This window comes from Vicugna pacos, chromosome 8 (assembly GCF_048564905.1).
Source record: "Vicugna pacos chromosome 8, VicPac4, whole genome shotgun sequence".
NCBI classification, from domain to species: domain Eukaryota; kingdom Metazoa; phylum Chordata; class Mammalia; order Artiodactyla; family Camelidae; genus Vicugna; species Vicugna pacos.
Window position 1 is genome coordinate 11928420 of NC_132994.1, and position 16214 is coordinate 11944633.

The 16214-nt window shown below is 34.7% G+C and overlaps 1 protein-coding gene across 5 annotated transcripts in view; it reads right to left on the reverse strand.

The window, feature by feature from the left end:
• Positions 1-1823: 1823 nt before the first annotated feature.
• The window catches only part of LCA5 (lebercilin LCA5), a 57048-nt gene continuing 42657 nt past the window's right edge, over positions 1824-16214 (reverse strand). For 4 of the 5 annotated variants that reach the window (XM_072965526.1, XM_072965525.1, XM_006214339.4 and 1 more), the window contains exons 4-8: positions 10180-10317; positions 9155-9251; positions 8317-8459; positions 5990-6122; positions 1824-4092 (exon numbers count right to left, since the gene is read on the reverse strand). In XM_072965526.1, the coding sequence (XP_072821627.1) occupies positions 3230-4092; positions 5990-6122; positions 8317-8459; positions 9155-9251; positions 10180-10317 (1374 nt within the window). In that variant the 3' untranslated portion in view covers positions 1824-3229. Of the gene's footprint in view, positions 4093-4893; positions 4949-5989; positions 6123-8316; positions 8460-9154; positions 9252-10179; positions 10318-16214 lie in introns of all 5 variants that reach the window. The other variant, XM_072965528.1, reaches the window with a different exon arrangement.

The window sequence follows — 16214 nt, forward strand, 5'->3', positions numbered from 1 at the left end:
CAGACTTCCAGGGAGAGCTGGGATACAGATTGCCATATTATGCAAAGTCCTGTGTTTGCGGATTTCATTTTCTTTTTGCTGTGAGGCTAACTCTCACCTCCCCTTATGTCACTAATCCTGTCGTCAGAAAACCTTTCCAAAATTTAGCTACTCTTCTGTGGACTAGGAAACAAGCTCATCAATCGTACTGCACCGTTAGTGCTGAATAAAGTAAGGAAAGTTCCAAGTGCAGACCTAAGGGCACAATAGATTTAGTACAGATGTTTTATGATAGTGAATTTGGAGGTTTAGAAGCTCTTTTTGCTTGTGTCTTACTCAAGGACAGTGTCGATGTATTATATATACATACCTATGCTTTATTTTTTCAATTATTCCCTAAAAGAAACTCATAAACAGCTGGGATAACAGCAGCTGATGTTTACTGAGTGCTTATAGGTACCAGGTGCCCTGCCACGCATTAACCAGAGTATTTAATTTACTCCCCATAGCCACCTTAAGATGTGTCATAAAAGACCAGTAACAGCTGAGGAACTCAGGGACACCCAGGGAAGGGTAGGTGGGCAGGGATGGAACTGGGTGGGATGGAGCCCCTGTGAGGGCAGGGGCAGGGTCTTACTCTCCTGGAACCTAACACAGTGCAGGGCACCCCCAGGAAGCGTTCGGATAGTTAATGAATGCATGCCATGCTCTTTACTTTAAAAAGGACACTTTCAAGTGATATAAAAGGGGACTTTAATGTGAAAGAGTCATTTATTGTGTAGAAAGGAAAAAGCTTTAAAAGCAGATCCTTTTTTGAAAATTTCTAGTAACTTCTTTAATCCTAAAAAAATCTACCTTGTCACTGTAATACCAATGTCCCTTCCCCTTTGCATCAGGCAGACCTGAAGGCTCTACCCAACTAACACCCAGCCAGGGCTACTGGACGTTGAGGATGTCTGAGTCCGAGCTGGAGAGCAGGATCAGAAACACAGTGCGTTAGCCATGAAGTAAGTTTACTGTATGATCCAATTTCACCCTCTTTACCCCACCTTTTTATATTATGAGCCATATATGCCATTATGATAGTTATTAAGGGTGAAAAGATTAATTAAAACTATAATTATCTGATAAGACTAAGCATACTGTCTAACCTGATTTAGGGCAAATTCATCCACTTTAACTAAAAACACTGACCAGAAAAAAAAAAGGTGAATAATGAAATAAAAACCCTGCAGGTCCTATTTCCACTATATATTTCCTAAGTGACCTAAGGTATCATTTAAAGAAAGAGTCAGAGTGTGTTTTAAACTTTTATTAATAAGAGTTCTGAGTACAAATAAATTTAACTTGACATTAGGGAAAAAGTTAATCACTCTCTAAGGTTTGTTCAAAACTTGTTCTGCACATTTTAATCTTCAATTTTAATGCTTAACACTATAATGCTTCTAAGTCTATAACAATTTTAGGTTTAATTTCAATAATTCTGTCTTATTGCATATGAGACTAGAAAACATCAGGTATAAAAAAGCAAGAGACTAATTAAAATGACCCGAATATAAAACTTTCCTGATACTTTTTAAAAACCCTTTAAAACAAAACCTAAAAATTAGAATACTTTTGGCAGAAAGATTAGCAATTATGAACAAAATTACCATTACATAATAGTATTTTATCAAGAACTGTATTACAGTAATGTGGTTTACATATATTAGAATGATTTACAACATACTAAATGCTTATTTATATCAGTTATAAAAAAATCTCTTTATTAAAAAAAATTTAATATAGTTTAGCACTCTTGGGAGATTCAGTTCCCAATAAATAACAGGAACACAATTAAAAAATGCTAGGTGGTACATCTTTTAATTAGAGACCTAACCAGGTTAAGTCTTATGAAATAATTACGAAATTACATTCAATAATAAGCATTCATAAGGAAACAGTAACTCTAGCCCCCTCATCAGTACATATGCTTGACATCAGAAAACATACTAAGAGCAAATACATAGTAAATTCTTGAAACCAACGGGTCACTTCAGAATAAGTGCCAATCAACATTTGTTTATTCCTATTTCCACCGCTCTTAATTTGAACCATGTTTCCTCCTTGGTTGGTGGTGTATTACTGCTTCTTGAAGACCAATCACGCCCAACATAATCCAAGGTCATCAACTCCTTTGTAGATGAAGACCGAACATTTTTCAACCACAAACCATCCACTCTACTCAGCAAGGCAGGCGCCTCATCTTTTAAAACACCTTCAACCAAGGCTGCTTTACAATTAGTCCTGTAAGTCCCAAGGGTATTACACTACTGTTGTCTCTTTGGTTTGAGAGGAAGTTCAAATACTAAAAGTACATTTTTTAAATTTCCAAGTTACATTACTCTGGAAACATAATTGAGTCGAAAATCATGCTATATTAGGACGGAATTTCTTCAATTCCACGTATTTGGTATGAAATCTCACATCCAGTCTCTGACATAACAAAAGTGTAGGAGAAAAGGAAGGGGAATTACTGATTACACTGCTCGCAAGCCTCAGGGAGCCAGGACAGGGAGCTGTCCGTGCAAGCAAGCGTCTTCTAAATTCAGCCTCATGTGTTAGCACAGCTGTAGGTAAGTGATTTAACGAGACTTGAAATTGGGAAATGAGTAGCATTTAACTGTGGTTATGTCCAGAGGAATGGGAAATGCCCGTGTTGTCACGGTTTCTACTTAGGAGTAGTTGAGCCTTGCCGTGTAAGAAAGGGACTCCCATCCCTATTCACAGAGGACAGGGCTCCTGGCAACACTGGTTCTCCACCTCTTGGGAGCTACACTTCCCAACAGAGCCTCTCATTTTTCATTGCCATTCAACAATCAGTGGGAGGATTGTATTTAGCTCAGTGAGGACAGGACCAAAAATAAATACATAAATAAACAGGGATACAAGTAGAAAATGAGTATGTACTCCAATGGAATAAAACTCCCCATAAGAGCTGATTTTAGAGGTAAAACCTATTTGTAAATAAAAAGTCAAACCAAGTGAGATATATCTCTATTTCTGGTTTCATTCAAAAGAGCATCCTTCATTTTTGGCAAACTAGCTATGAACTGTGATATGATACTTCTTTTTATTTCCATTGTATTTATATATTAAAAATTATTCCTTAATAAGGACTTTTCACTATTGAAACTTGTAAATGTTTATAATAAATCCTGGATTAAATATTTCCGTATTTACAATTGGAAAAAACGTACACTCTGGTCAGTCATCTCAGTACCACTTCTTCAATTTCATCTTCTACAGAATCAACTGCTTTTACTGCTGGTTTACTGTTTGCATGTTTTAATCGGTGTCTGTTTGAATTAAAACTCCTTCCTTCGCTGAGGAAAAAGTCGTCTTCATCATCATGTTCTCTAACCCCGCTGCTTTTATCCCCAGGGAGAAAATTTAGAGGGTCAAAGTCTTCTTTGCCGGCAGCCAGAGAATTTGCGTCACGGCTTTTAGAGGAAATGGTGGTATTGCCACTGGTACCAAATAGTTGTTCCATCAGATTAGCTTTTTTCTCTTTCCTTGTGATCAAATCTACACTGTCTTTACTAAATTTCTCTATATTGTTTTTTTGGAAATCCAAAAGGCCACTCTTCTGGCTAGATGGATTGGACTTCCCTGATGTTTTTGCAAACGAAGGCACATAGCTACCAAATGCAAGCTCATTTGGAGAGACTGGGCTTTTGAGAGGAGATAGATTTTGACCATCTCCTTTGGTAGTTAAAAGACTGATGTCTTGCAAATGATGCCCATTAAATAATCTTTCTGAGGAGTCAGAAAACGTGTATGTTTTGTGGATTCTCTCTGGGGAGTGCAGTTTTGACTCCCAATCAGGAAGCAATGGGAGAGAAAGACATTTTACATTCTGAGAATCTTGGAGTTCTTTGCTGATTTCATTCAGTTTAGCAAGTAGCATTTCTCTCTTCAGCCTTTCTTCTTCCTCTTCTTCCAATTTATCAATATCTTGAATTTGGTATGTTTCCATTTGGTATCTTCCAGTTTCCAACGCTGGCTTTTCTTCTCTCTCTAGCAAAGATGTCTTTTTTTCCTTTTGCTTTTTAACAAGTTCTCTTTCCCACTCTGTATGAAACCAAATGTTTAAAATGTGATTTTACAGTAGTCAATATTTTTAAGTAAGAAAACTCTCATCTTTTATAAAACAAATCTTTATCTAATTTGTGTATGATCAGTACAGTGAGGGTAGACACCATAAGTTTCATTTTTATACTTGATATTCTGGGTTTCAAAAAGAATAAACTTAATATATATTTAAGATTCAGATCTATAGAAAAAATTTTGTTCTTCAATTTAGGGGTGAGGAAGAAGGTTCCCTGCCTATTTTTTAAACCTAACATAGTGTTGTACACTGAATGGAGGGTGATGGGGTGGATGAAACAAGACTTTTATTTTAAACAGAGAAATAAGTTGAACCTCTGGATGTCACACCCTGAGAAGGCACAACACCACTTACGTAGTGTTCTGACAGAAGATGCATTAACCTGAATCTAAGTAAAACTTGAGATAAACCCCAAATGAGAAACATTCTATTTTTTAAAATGGGGCTGTATTTATCAAAAATGTTAACTGCACAAAACATTTTTAAAAGGCTGAGAAACTGTTCTAGATTAAAGGAGATAAGAGATAAGAGAACGAAGTGCAATTCATGATCACATTCCAGAGAGAAGAAAATGCTCTCAAGGACAGTACTGTGTCAACTGACAAAACTGTAGTAATCACGGTGGATTAGAGAAATGTGTTGTAGCAAAGTTAAATTTCCTGAAGTTGAAAACTATACTGGAATGATGAGAGAATATCTTTATCTATTTTGGAGAAATACGTAAGAAAGCATTTTAGGACATGGGCACGAGGCACACAACTTACGTTTAAGTGGTTCTTTGACTATTATTGCCACTTTGCTATAATTTTGAAAGGATTTCTAAATGAAAAAATTAAAAATATTAACATATGTGAGAACACTACGCATTTGGTAACTTTAGTAAATGGCATTCATTCTTACTGATATCAAAGATCATTCCACACAGACTCCAGGAAAAAAAAAAAATCAGTCAAAAACGACAAAGAGAAGTGACAGTGTTCTGTTACTTGTTTCTTTTCCTGGTGCTTAGACAGAACTGAACATAATACCTAATTTTCTACTCTACAGTTTAAAATGTGCAAGCATCTCCCTTTGTACATGAGCCAACGGTGATATAAATATGGCTTCTATTTCAACTGCTTTAAATACACACACACAAATATACATACGCTAATGAAGCACCAATTAAGTCATGATTTTATGTTCCATTAACTTTAAGGAAAAGAAGTATTTCTTGATAAGCAGCTAATATATATAATAAAACATATGCAAAGGATTAGAGTCTGTGATCCTTCTCGCTTATACATTTAACACATTTTATCCAAATGGAAATGAATTTATTCCTGAACTTCATTTCCAGTATCTAAAACTATGTGAGTTGGTTCACTAAACTTTCACACTAATGCTTGAATATGTTAAAGATTTATTTTATATATCAAAACCAAAGAAAAATTAAAGAAACATATTCAAGGCCTTACAACAGATTATATTAATGCTTGGGCTAGTCTACAGACTAGAGTCTCAAGGTCAAGCCAATAAACAGGGTTGCCGTTCAGAGTTGTCTCTTCATCAGGCTTTGATTAATTCACAAAGAATTTCTCCCCCTTTTCATCTGAATTCTACTTCATCTGAATTTTCTGAAGGTAACTTGTCTTTATCCCTTAACCCCAAATAGCAGCTGACTGACAGTCTTCATTCTTTTTCTTTCCTTAGTAACTTCTTTCATATGTTGTGACTCTTGATAGACAGCCCCCCACCACTGTGATCAACCTTTTCTTGTTCTGTATAACCAACTCACTGTTGAGCTGGAAGAGGGGATATTAACCCTTTCTTTCTCAAGGGATGCATGCTGACTCATCACTTGTTTAAACAAACTCTTACCATCCTCCAGCTTCTCAACCTCTTGTTTCACAGCATAGCGTCCTTGACCTTTAACAAATTTGTCTTCTCTTTCCACAATTGGGTTTAGAATCCCTGCTTCTTCATGATCATCTCTCTCTTGAGATTCCAGATACTATTACACATTAAAAAAAAAATTCAAGTTCACATGCAGAAAAACGGGAAAAAGCAATTTTAATACCATAGATTTATCTCACTTAAGCAAAATACCAAGTTGGAAATTAAAGCAAATTTTCAATTACGAAAGTGGCAAGCCACAAGTTAATACCTTTTGAAAGATTTTCAAAAGTACACAGGATTATTTCTTACCTTTGTTAAAAAATTTAAAGAGGCATTTGGAAGACATGTCAGAACTAATATAATGGAAGCAAAGCCAATACCCTACATAAACTTCTGAAGAGACAAGTATCAGAGGTATCCTTGGCTTTGTACATTCACAACAAAACCTGACTAACTCAGTTAACCAGAAAAGGCTATTAACAACTGTTAAAGGCCAAGTGATATGCTGTTGAACTGTAACAGTGGCAGTGACGACTACATTGAATCTTTCAAGTTTACACTAGCCCAAAGCCTCTAACTAATAAATCTTATAATATTTAAATTAAATAAAAATGTAAAGTTGTTTACAATGTAAACAATTCCTTGTTCCTTATGGCCCCTTCACGTGTATGTGTGTAATTTTTCTTACTAAAAGTAAAATTTATTATTAGTGGACTTGTACAGAACTATCCCCTAGTATCCATTTTCCCCCTCCTTTTAGTTACAGAGTCCCTGGAGTTTTAGCAGAGCACAGGGCTGCTCCACTGGAGACCGCATTTGCTAGCCTCCCTTGCAGCTAGACAGCACCAATGGGATGTGAGTGGAAATACGGATGCAACTTCTGATCATTTATAAAAACAAAAGCTCTTTGCCCTCCACTTCCTCACCCCTCCTTCCCACAGGTGTGGGAAGCCAATTCGAACCATACAGAGGAGGTTACACTCTAAGATGGAAGAACAATAGAGAATGATTACCATGGAACAAAGAAGTCTACCTACCCTGCACTACCCAGTGACCTTCAGTCTGTTACAAGAGAAAGAAACCTGAATCTTGCTTGAGCCACTGTATTCTGGGTCTCCTTCCAACAGCAACAGCCTGTACTTTAACTAACACAGCTCACATTTGCTGAGGCCTCTTAAAGTGACAGGATTAGTCTTAACAGCTTTATAAACTTTGTGATTAGTTATTACCACAACTCTGACAGGTAACCCACCCCTGTTTTATATTAGGAAACTGAGGCTCCAAGAAGTCACACAAGTCACTAAAGTGTTTGAACCGTAATTTAATTAAAAAGCAGTGCTAACTCCAAGGCTATATACTCTCACTATATCAGGTTGCTGCTCCTCCTGCTGAATCTTATAATATAAAGACCATTTTTTTTTAATCTTTCTAAAATTAAGATTTACTTTGCTATTCTACACTTAACCTTTTCAGGAAGATAAATTAATATGATCCAGTCTCAACAATATATAAATATAAGGAGAAACACATCTATAAGATACAGCTAACTTACCTAAACTGTAAAAAAGAAAGCTAGAGTACACAGAGGAACCAATTCAGTCCACCCTTCTGTTTTATACCACACACAGGAAGAGAGCTCAAGGTCACTGGGAAACTTACAAGGCACAGAAATACAGGATTATGTAAAATATGCAGGATCCCTCATATATTGTTTTCTTTGGAGTTTCAACTGTAAACACTAAAGATAAAACTCTCTTAGAGGAAAGATCCTTCCAGTACTCAATATGTGAGAACCTTTAAGTGAAGGTCCAACACAGACTGCCTGAATTCCACCTTAATTTGAATGATAGAAAGTCCGATTCCACTGCAGCTGCTTTGTTCAACATTCAGCTAACTTGTAAAATTCTCTTATACAGGAGGCCCCCCAAATTAAATGTAGTCAAATTCTAACACATCATTTGAAAGCTACGATAATTTGCTACTAAATACAAAAGCAAGAAGGACTTTTAGAGACTGTCAGGTAAGAGACATAAAAAGTAAGAACCTTAGAAATTTTTCTTTTCCTCCTACAACCTGGAAGGTACAATCAACCTTTCTGAAGCATCTGAAGGATGCAGTGTTAACTAAGAATCAATCCAAAGGAGTTTAATAAAATACACAGATGTTATTTCTCTCTTTAAAAGACCAGCTGCTTATTTATACAGCTACAGTACTAGCTTCATTGCTGAAATTTTTAAGTGTTTGATATTGTGTATTTAGGAGTGACTTCAAACCTAGAGTTTAGTACCTAATCATATTTCTAGACTCACCAAAGAAGGACGTTCAGGTTCTTCCCATTTGTTTTCATAACACATAACTGTTTGTGGGGTTATAGGATATTTCTCCAGCTCGAAGTCTTCACTGGTTTGTACTCCTTTTGTACACTGGTTTGTAAAATCACTCTGGCATGCAGCTACCATAAAAATTATAAAAGAGTTTTTCTAATTGTATTGAACAGTTCTAAGATCTATGGAATTCAACTGTTCACCCTCTAAATGAGATAATGCATGTTTCTCAGCTCTATGACTACTCACTATTACTAATTTTATTTCTAGGATTTACTGGTAATTTTTTAATTTGAGGATAATTCTGAGGGATAAATCCTATTAAGCTTCTACCAAGTTTATGTTTTAACTTCTGCAATTCAGAGAAGAAGGAAATTATATACTTTTTTTTAAAGTAAAGATATGCAAAAAAACCCCAAAGTATTTTTGAGTGAAATGAAATGACAGTTGATACTTGCTTTAAAATACTCTAGAAAAAAAGTAGAAAAAAAGATAAAATAAAATTAGTAAAATGTATAATTCTTAAAGGTGACACATAAAGTTTTATTATACTATAATCTCTAGTTCAGGGTATGCTTATATTTTTTCATAAATGTTTAAAAGTAAATTATGATAAGAAAAATGTTTTAATTATGTAAAACACAATTTTAATGACTTCAGGGGAAAAAACTCAGAAAGGTGGAAGGATTTCTGCAAAGTAACTATGAGGAAATTTAAATTTATTTCAGTAAAGTTCTTTGCCCTCATCTTTCTTCCACTTCAAAATTAATTTATTTTGTTATTATTAACTACAATATTTTTTCAATAATAATAGCTACTATACCATTTTTTCTTGATGTAAGTCCTTTTTCTTTCTTTGGAGAAGACTTTGGCAGACGATTAGAATATATATTTTTTATGTCCAGTTCTCTCTCCTTTTCCTGAAAACAAATCCAATACAATTAAGAATGTAGAGTCTCAGTTTGAAATAAAATAAAAATCCTCACCTCGTCAACTGGTACTTTCCTCACCAAATTGGAATATATCTAATTCAGCTTCCCTTTGTAACTACCAGAAAGGAATGTCCCTAGGACATTTAGGTTAGGGTAGAGCAATAATTCTCCCTAAAAAGTCCAATAGGACCTGGCAGTCAAGAAAATTAGGACAAATAAAGCAAAATTCATTTTCCACCCACTCCTACCTGGCAGAGGTAGTACTGTCTTCAACTGACTTCTAGGCTTAGCCACAGAGACAGGAATTTAGTTAGCATCTCTCAAATGTGGGTTCCGAATTAATGAGGAGTTAAAAATTAGACCATTTTTGGAGTTCAAAATTTGTAGATACTGACAGGCATATGTAGAACAGCTAAATAAGATTATACTGTATAGCACAATGAGATATATACAAGATCTTGTGGTAGCTCACAGCAAACAAAAGTGCCAATGAATATACGTATGTTCATGTATAACTGAAAAATTGTGCTCTACACTGGTAATTGACACAACATTATAAAATGACTATAACTCAATAAAAAAATGTTTTAAAAAAATTAGACTATTTTTAAAAACACAAGTGTTCTTGAGCATTTTGGGCAATGGCTTTCTCTGAGAATTTGATTAAAAAAATGAAAATTCTATGCAAGATTCTATTATAACTTTTTCCTATTACATCATTCCTATTAGTGTCTCATTTTTGGTTATAGTGATTATATTAACAAATATTTTCCTTGTAAGTGCCAAAGAAAATATTAGAATTTTATAAGTGATATTGTACCAAAGTTCCAACTATTAATGATAATAGTGTTTTAACATATTGAGTTTTCATTGAATATATATTATAGGGAGAAATGATGCAACTTAAAGTGCTTACCTTTAATTTGTCATACAGTCGTTGTACCTCCTTTTGAAGAATTTTATTTTCATCATGAGCCTCATATGCCCTTTTCCTTTCAGCAAGTAACTGTCGTTGGAAACTGTTAGTACTTAGCTCAAGGTTTCTCGATAGTTCCTATGATATGTGTACAAAGACACAAAAAATAGTACTTGAAAACAAATTCAACAATGAAACACTGCATTCAGTGTCAAAATGACATTTTTCGTGGTAGTGAATAAAACACAAATCAGGTTGGACACAGTGTTTGTAAATATCAACTGGAATACAGCTTTACCAACAATTTAGGGAGATACTTAGCATATTATTCCTTTCTTTGTTTTCCACAATGATTTGTAGACAAATTCTTAAGCATTAAATTCTGGGGTCCTATGTGGAGAGAACAAGCCCCCTTGGCTGGCTGGAGGACCACTGGGACTGACAGAAAGGCTACAGAAGCCTGGACACTGCTTGTGAGGAGCACGTGCACACTGGTCTGCCCCCAAGGCAGGGTGGCAAGAGGTCTGTTCTAGTAGCTACTGGGATTCTGGAGACCACATCACTCGGTGCCTCAGCTCAAGCTGAGCAAATGCTCCGGTCCCATTCACTCCATGCCACTGTGCGGTAATGGATCTGGGACGACCAGAACCAGGGAAAAGACTTGCCCTTGGGACACAGAGGCAACCCAGTGCCAGGGCAGAGCCCAGAAAGGTCTGCAGCAGCTTGTGTTTGTGCTTATTCAAGTAGTATCCAGAAGGAGGCTAGATTTTTCACAGCAGCCACTCTACTACATCTCAGTGCCCACCCCAACCCAATAAACAGAGAAACCACACATGCCCCACCTCCTCTGTGCAGCACAGTGGAGCTGGGGACAGTGATCAGCTGTGAGGGAAAACGGGGTCTTGTCCCTGAGGCAGAGCAGGGAGAAGTCTGATTTAGTGGCAGTTCTGTTTTGTGCGACCACCTCACTGCATGCTCCAGCCATAGCCAAACGAATACTCTGGCCCTACTCCGTCTGAGCCACATGTGGCACAGGATCTGGGACGCCCACAACCAGGGAAAAGATTTGACCATGGGCAGCATTGGAAAGGAGACACAGATGCCTACACAACAGTGCAATGGACCTCTGTACGTGAACAGGCCCCAGTTGCCTCAGCATTTCCCTCCTCTGGGGCAATAGGAAAGGGAAAAACACTCTTAAAGGGTAACAGAGACAGCTCGAGCCTGACACTCAGGGCTTCTGCTTCAGCAACTTGGGATCAGAACACCCTGACAGAGCAGTGAGAACCACTGAACAAGAGGAAGCCCTGCCTCACACTAGGAGGAGGTGCTAGTCCCTCCATCACCAGTCGCACCCCCTACCAAGGTAAGAACTGCCTGCCCACCCTCAGGAATAATGCGACTGGTGCCCATATCAAATCCAGTCCTGCCCCAAAACACAGGGCACGTGCAGTCCGCACAGGGATATTCCCAAACAAGAACATCCCTTCAAGACCGCAACAGGTACCTATTTCACCTAGATTCACAGAGGCAGAGAAAGTTAAGAAAAGTAAGCAGGCAGAGGAACTACTTTCTACTGAAAGAGCAAGAGAAAACTCCTAGAATAAAGAAATAATGAAACAGAAACAAACAACACATCAGTAATTCAAAATGCTGGTAATAAAAAGGTTAACTGAATTAGGTAAAAGAATTGATCTAAACACTAAACATTACAACAAGCAACTGAAAAAAAAAAAAAGTAAAATGGTGGTTACCAGGGGAAAAGGGCTGGGGGGATAAGACTGATGGTGTTTTAGGGTACAAACTTGTAACGAGTAGTAAATAAGCCATAGAGATCTAATACACAGTATAGTAAATGTAGACAAATAATACTGTACTATAATTATGTACTACTGATAAACACCACTAAAATGACGGTCATATTATACTTAAATGAATCAAAATAACACAATGTACACCTTTAATTTATACAGTGATACATATCAAATTTATCCTATTAAAAAAGTTTCTTTTAAAATAACTTAAGTTGTCAAGATACTATTTCTAACTTCTGGATAAAAAGAATGTCTTTTATAATTAAAACATTTTATTATAAGTATAGTAAGTGTTTATTTTAAAGTATAAATTCATAAAGAAGAATAGAAAATTTTTTTAAATGTCCCATCACTCTGTGATAATCACTGCCAACACTTTGGTGTATATAATTTGAGGATTTTATACATTTTTTTTTTAGTAAATAAATATCATAAATGGATTTTTATGTCAATAAATACACTAATACCATAAAAATTTTTAATAAAATAATATTCTACTTTGTAGATAATCATAGTTTATTTAACCACATTCTGCTGCTCAACATTAAGGTGCTTCCAATTTTTCCTATGGTGAACATCCTATTATAAATAAATTTAAGCTTATTTATCATTATCATTATAACCCTAGAAATGAAGCTTCTGGGTTGACAGACATTTGTACAATTTCAAGCCTTTTAAAAAGCATCAGCAAAATGCCCTCTGGAGAGACTGTAACTATTTACATTCTCTTCAACAGTCTAGCAGCCTTATTTTACTACATTCTTGCAACAACTGGATAGTATAATTTTTTAATCTATTGGACTAGCAAAAAAGGATATTATTATTTTAATTTTATTTCTTGGATTATTACTGAAGTTAATTTTTATGTTTATTGGCCATCCATATTCTTTATAAACTGCATTAATACCGTGTAATAGGAATTTAAAAGATAATGACAAAATACGGGAACAGTAATATTAAAAAACAAAAAGGCTAAGAATTTTCCAGAATTGAAGATATAAAAAGAGAGTGCTGGAAAAACCATCATGCTAAAGACTGGATCAGGAAAGAATCATCAATGGCTGTTAAATTTTGATGAGGAATAAGACATTTATTTACATTCCAAGTTATAAATGAGATGCAAGAAAAAACAACGAGCAAAGAAACTAATGGGAAACCTCATAAGAATGGTTAAAAAATTGATGGCTTTCAAAATAAGGTAATTAAAACAGACAACAATAATATGGAAGACGACATGAGAAGAGACTGGAGAAAGTGTTCTACTTTCCTGATTGAATCTGAAAAAAATATAGATATTAATTGCTTTAGACTTCCTTATTTCAAGTACATACATCTGAAAAATTTAAAGATAAACTCTGAAGGAATAGAATGTGCCATTTCAAAATCAGTGGAAAAGTAGGATAAAGGGTTAGAGGCAGAAAGAAAAAAAAGAAGCGGAGAGAAAAGATAGTAATTTTGTTTCTAAAGAGAACCCACACAGATCTAAATACCTCAGTAATTCCAACAAACGTAAACAAGTGACTTTGTTGAATGAGATACTCTTATGTTGAACTCTTAAAAAATAAATTTATTCAACTACTGTATAAGCACAGAGATAAAACATTAGCACAAAAAGACACAAGTAAAAGAAAAATGTATCAGGCCAAAAAAAAATTACCAAAGAAAAAAGCAGTGTAGACTAAATAGGCTTTTAGACAAAAAAAGCATTATTAGGGTGGGACAGGAATTTTTACTTAATGATTAAAAAAAACACCAGAAAGGTAAAACAACCCTGAATATATTTAAAGTTCAATCCTTAACCTATAAATAACACAGCTTCCAAACATGCTACATTATTTGGCAAACTTTATCAAGAAAAAGAAGAGGTACATATTAACTACATTAGAAATAAAAGTGGGGCATATAACTACAGAAATGACAGAAATTTAAAAATCATAAATACTATGTAAAACCTATGCTAACAGATACAAAATCTACAGTAAAGTGAACAATTTTCCAGAAAAATATAAATTACTAAAAGTAACTGGAAATATAAGATCTGAATCGATCTATAAATGAAGTGAATACGTAGGAAAAAATTTAAAAAACAAAAACAAGCTCACAAATAAGCACTAGCTCCAGGTCTCAGAAGTGATAACACTAAATCTTAAGAAAGAGATATCCCTGATCATTTACAATCTGTAAAAGAAAACAGAAAGAAGGAAAAACTCTCCCAGTCATTCCTTGTGAGAACCTTTATAATCTTGATGCCAAAACTGGGTAAGGACAGCTTGAAAAAACTAAATTATGGGCCATTCTTATAAATGCGTATTGTTGCAAAAATCCCAAATATTAGCAAAAGGTATTCAGCAATGTACAAAAATTACATAACAACTAAGTAGTACTCTTCTCAAAAAAGCAAAGCAGAATAGTAGCTTAATAGTAAAAAATATATAAGTGTAATTTTCCATATTAATTAAATGAAAAAAAAAAACTTGACCACTTCAATAAACGCAAAAACGGGGCACTTGATCATTTGATAAAATTTCACACTATCCATGATTTAAAGTAAAAATCCTGACAAGCTAGTAACAGAAGGAAATTTCTTCATCTGTAATATGTATTATACACACACACAGAAAAGATCCAGGAGGATATACACTAAGGTGCTAAAACTGGTGATATCTGGTGTAAGAATTTTAAAACGTATTTTTCAGAAGTTTTTAAAAATGTACAGGTGCTACTTATATAAAATAAAAACACAATTTCTAAAAATGTGTTTAAATGTAAAAAAATCAATAAGAAGAAGGTACATTTATCAACTTCAGAACAGTTACTTCTGAGAAGGGAGAGTTGAGAAATGTTCTAGAGAAAGTATACAAAGGAACTTTAAAGTTAACACCTTATTTTTAAAAATACGAACTAAAGCAAAATTAGCAAAACATCAAGGAGGTAGATGAATATTTTAAATATTATTTTCTTTTCTGTATGTTCAAAATATTTCATAAGAAAAAAGTAAAAGTGCTTTAAGAAATTAAAAATATTGAATAGAAGAAGAAAAAAATATAAATAGTGGTTATCTTGAGCTGGAAGGACTATGGATGTTTGATCATTTCACTGTAAATCTAAAAAATGTCTTTAACAAAATATTTTAATAATACAAAAAATACATACTAACAAACATTTTAATAATACAAAAAACACATAATTAACTGATTTTTTTCCACAAGGAAACAGTACATAATTCTAACTCTTAAGAGAGAAATAAAGGTTTACATAATTTAATTTTTGCATGCAAATCCAAGGGATAACTGAACTTACTTTCACTTATTTTTTATAAAGCAATATATACTTAAATAACACTACTGCATTTATTAAAACAAGTCTATAAATGTCAATTGTTTTATTCATTGCTCAGTGTTACTGTAACCCAATTCTGAAGACTCAAACCCTTGTATAAGGGACCCTAGTTCACCTTACTGGAACAGTTTTTACACTCCTAATAGGTGGTTATTCAGCCTTGGTACAAATACCTCTGGTGGCAGAAAAGCACACTAATTCAAAAGGTACTGATTTCATTATCATCGGACAATTCCAACTATTAGGAAGCTCTTCTTTATGAAGTAGCGGAAACCAGCTTACCAGAAACATCCAGTAGGTTTGTACTGCTTTCGGGAACATCCAAAAGCATGTCTATGTCTCCTCTTCCACACGACAGCTCTTTAATACTGAAATAAGTTACATTTTCCCTTAATCTCAATCTTATCCACAGTCCCATGCTTCTGTCACTGTTTCTTATATGCCATTTTTCAGGCCCTCTGATTTTCCTGCTTGCTCTCTACATGTCGGTTTGTTACCTAAAATTGGATATCTGTTATCAGATGTGATCTGGCCAGTAAATTTAGTTATTATTATCTCTGAAAATCTGGGCACCAGCATGCTTGGTTGACAGTTTTTGCCCTTCTGTTATCTTTTAAAACAGCTATATGATTATATAGGTTCATCAACTAAAACCTTATACTTTAAAAAATCTGAATAACTTTCAAGCCAGGTCTCCCCTATGTGATACCCATAAAATAAATGGAAAAAAATTGAGGACTTAACAGTAAACATGATTAAATTTTGTCTTGCTTGTTTTCCACAGATTTTGAGGCTAGGGAGATCAATTTAATCTTAATCTTCTCATTCATCAAATTAGCTGTTCCTCCTATTTGTGAACCTGTCATGAATGCCAATTTATTT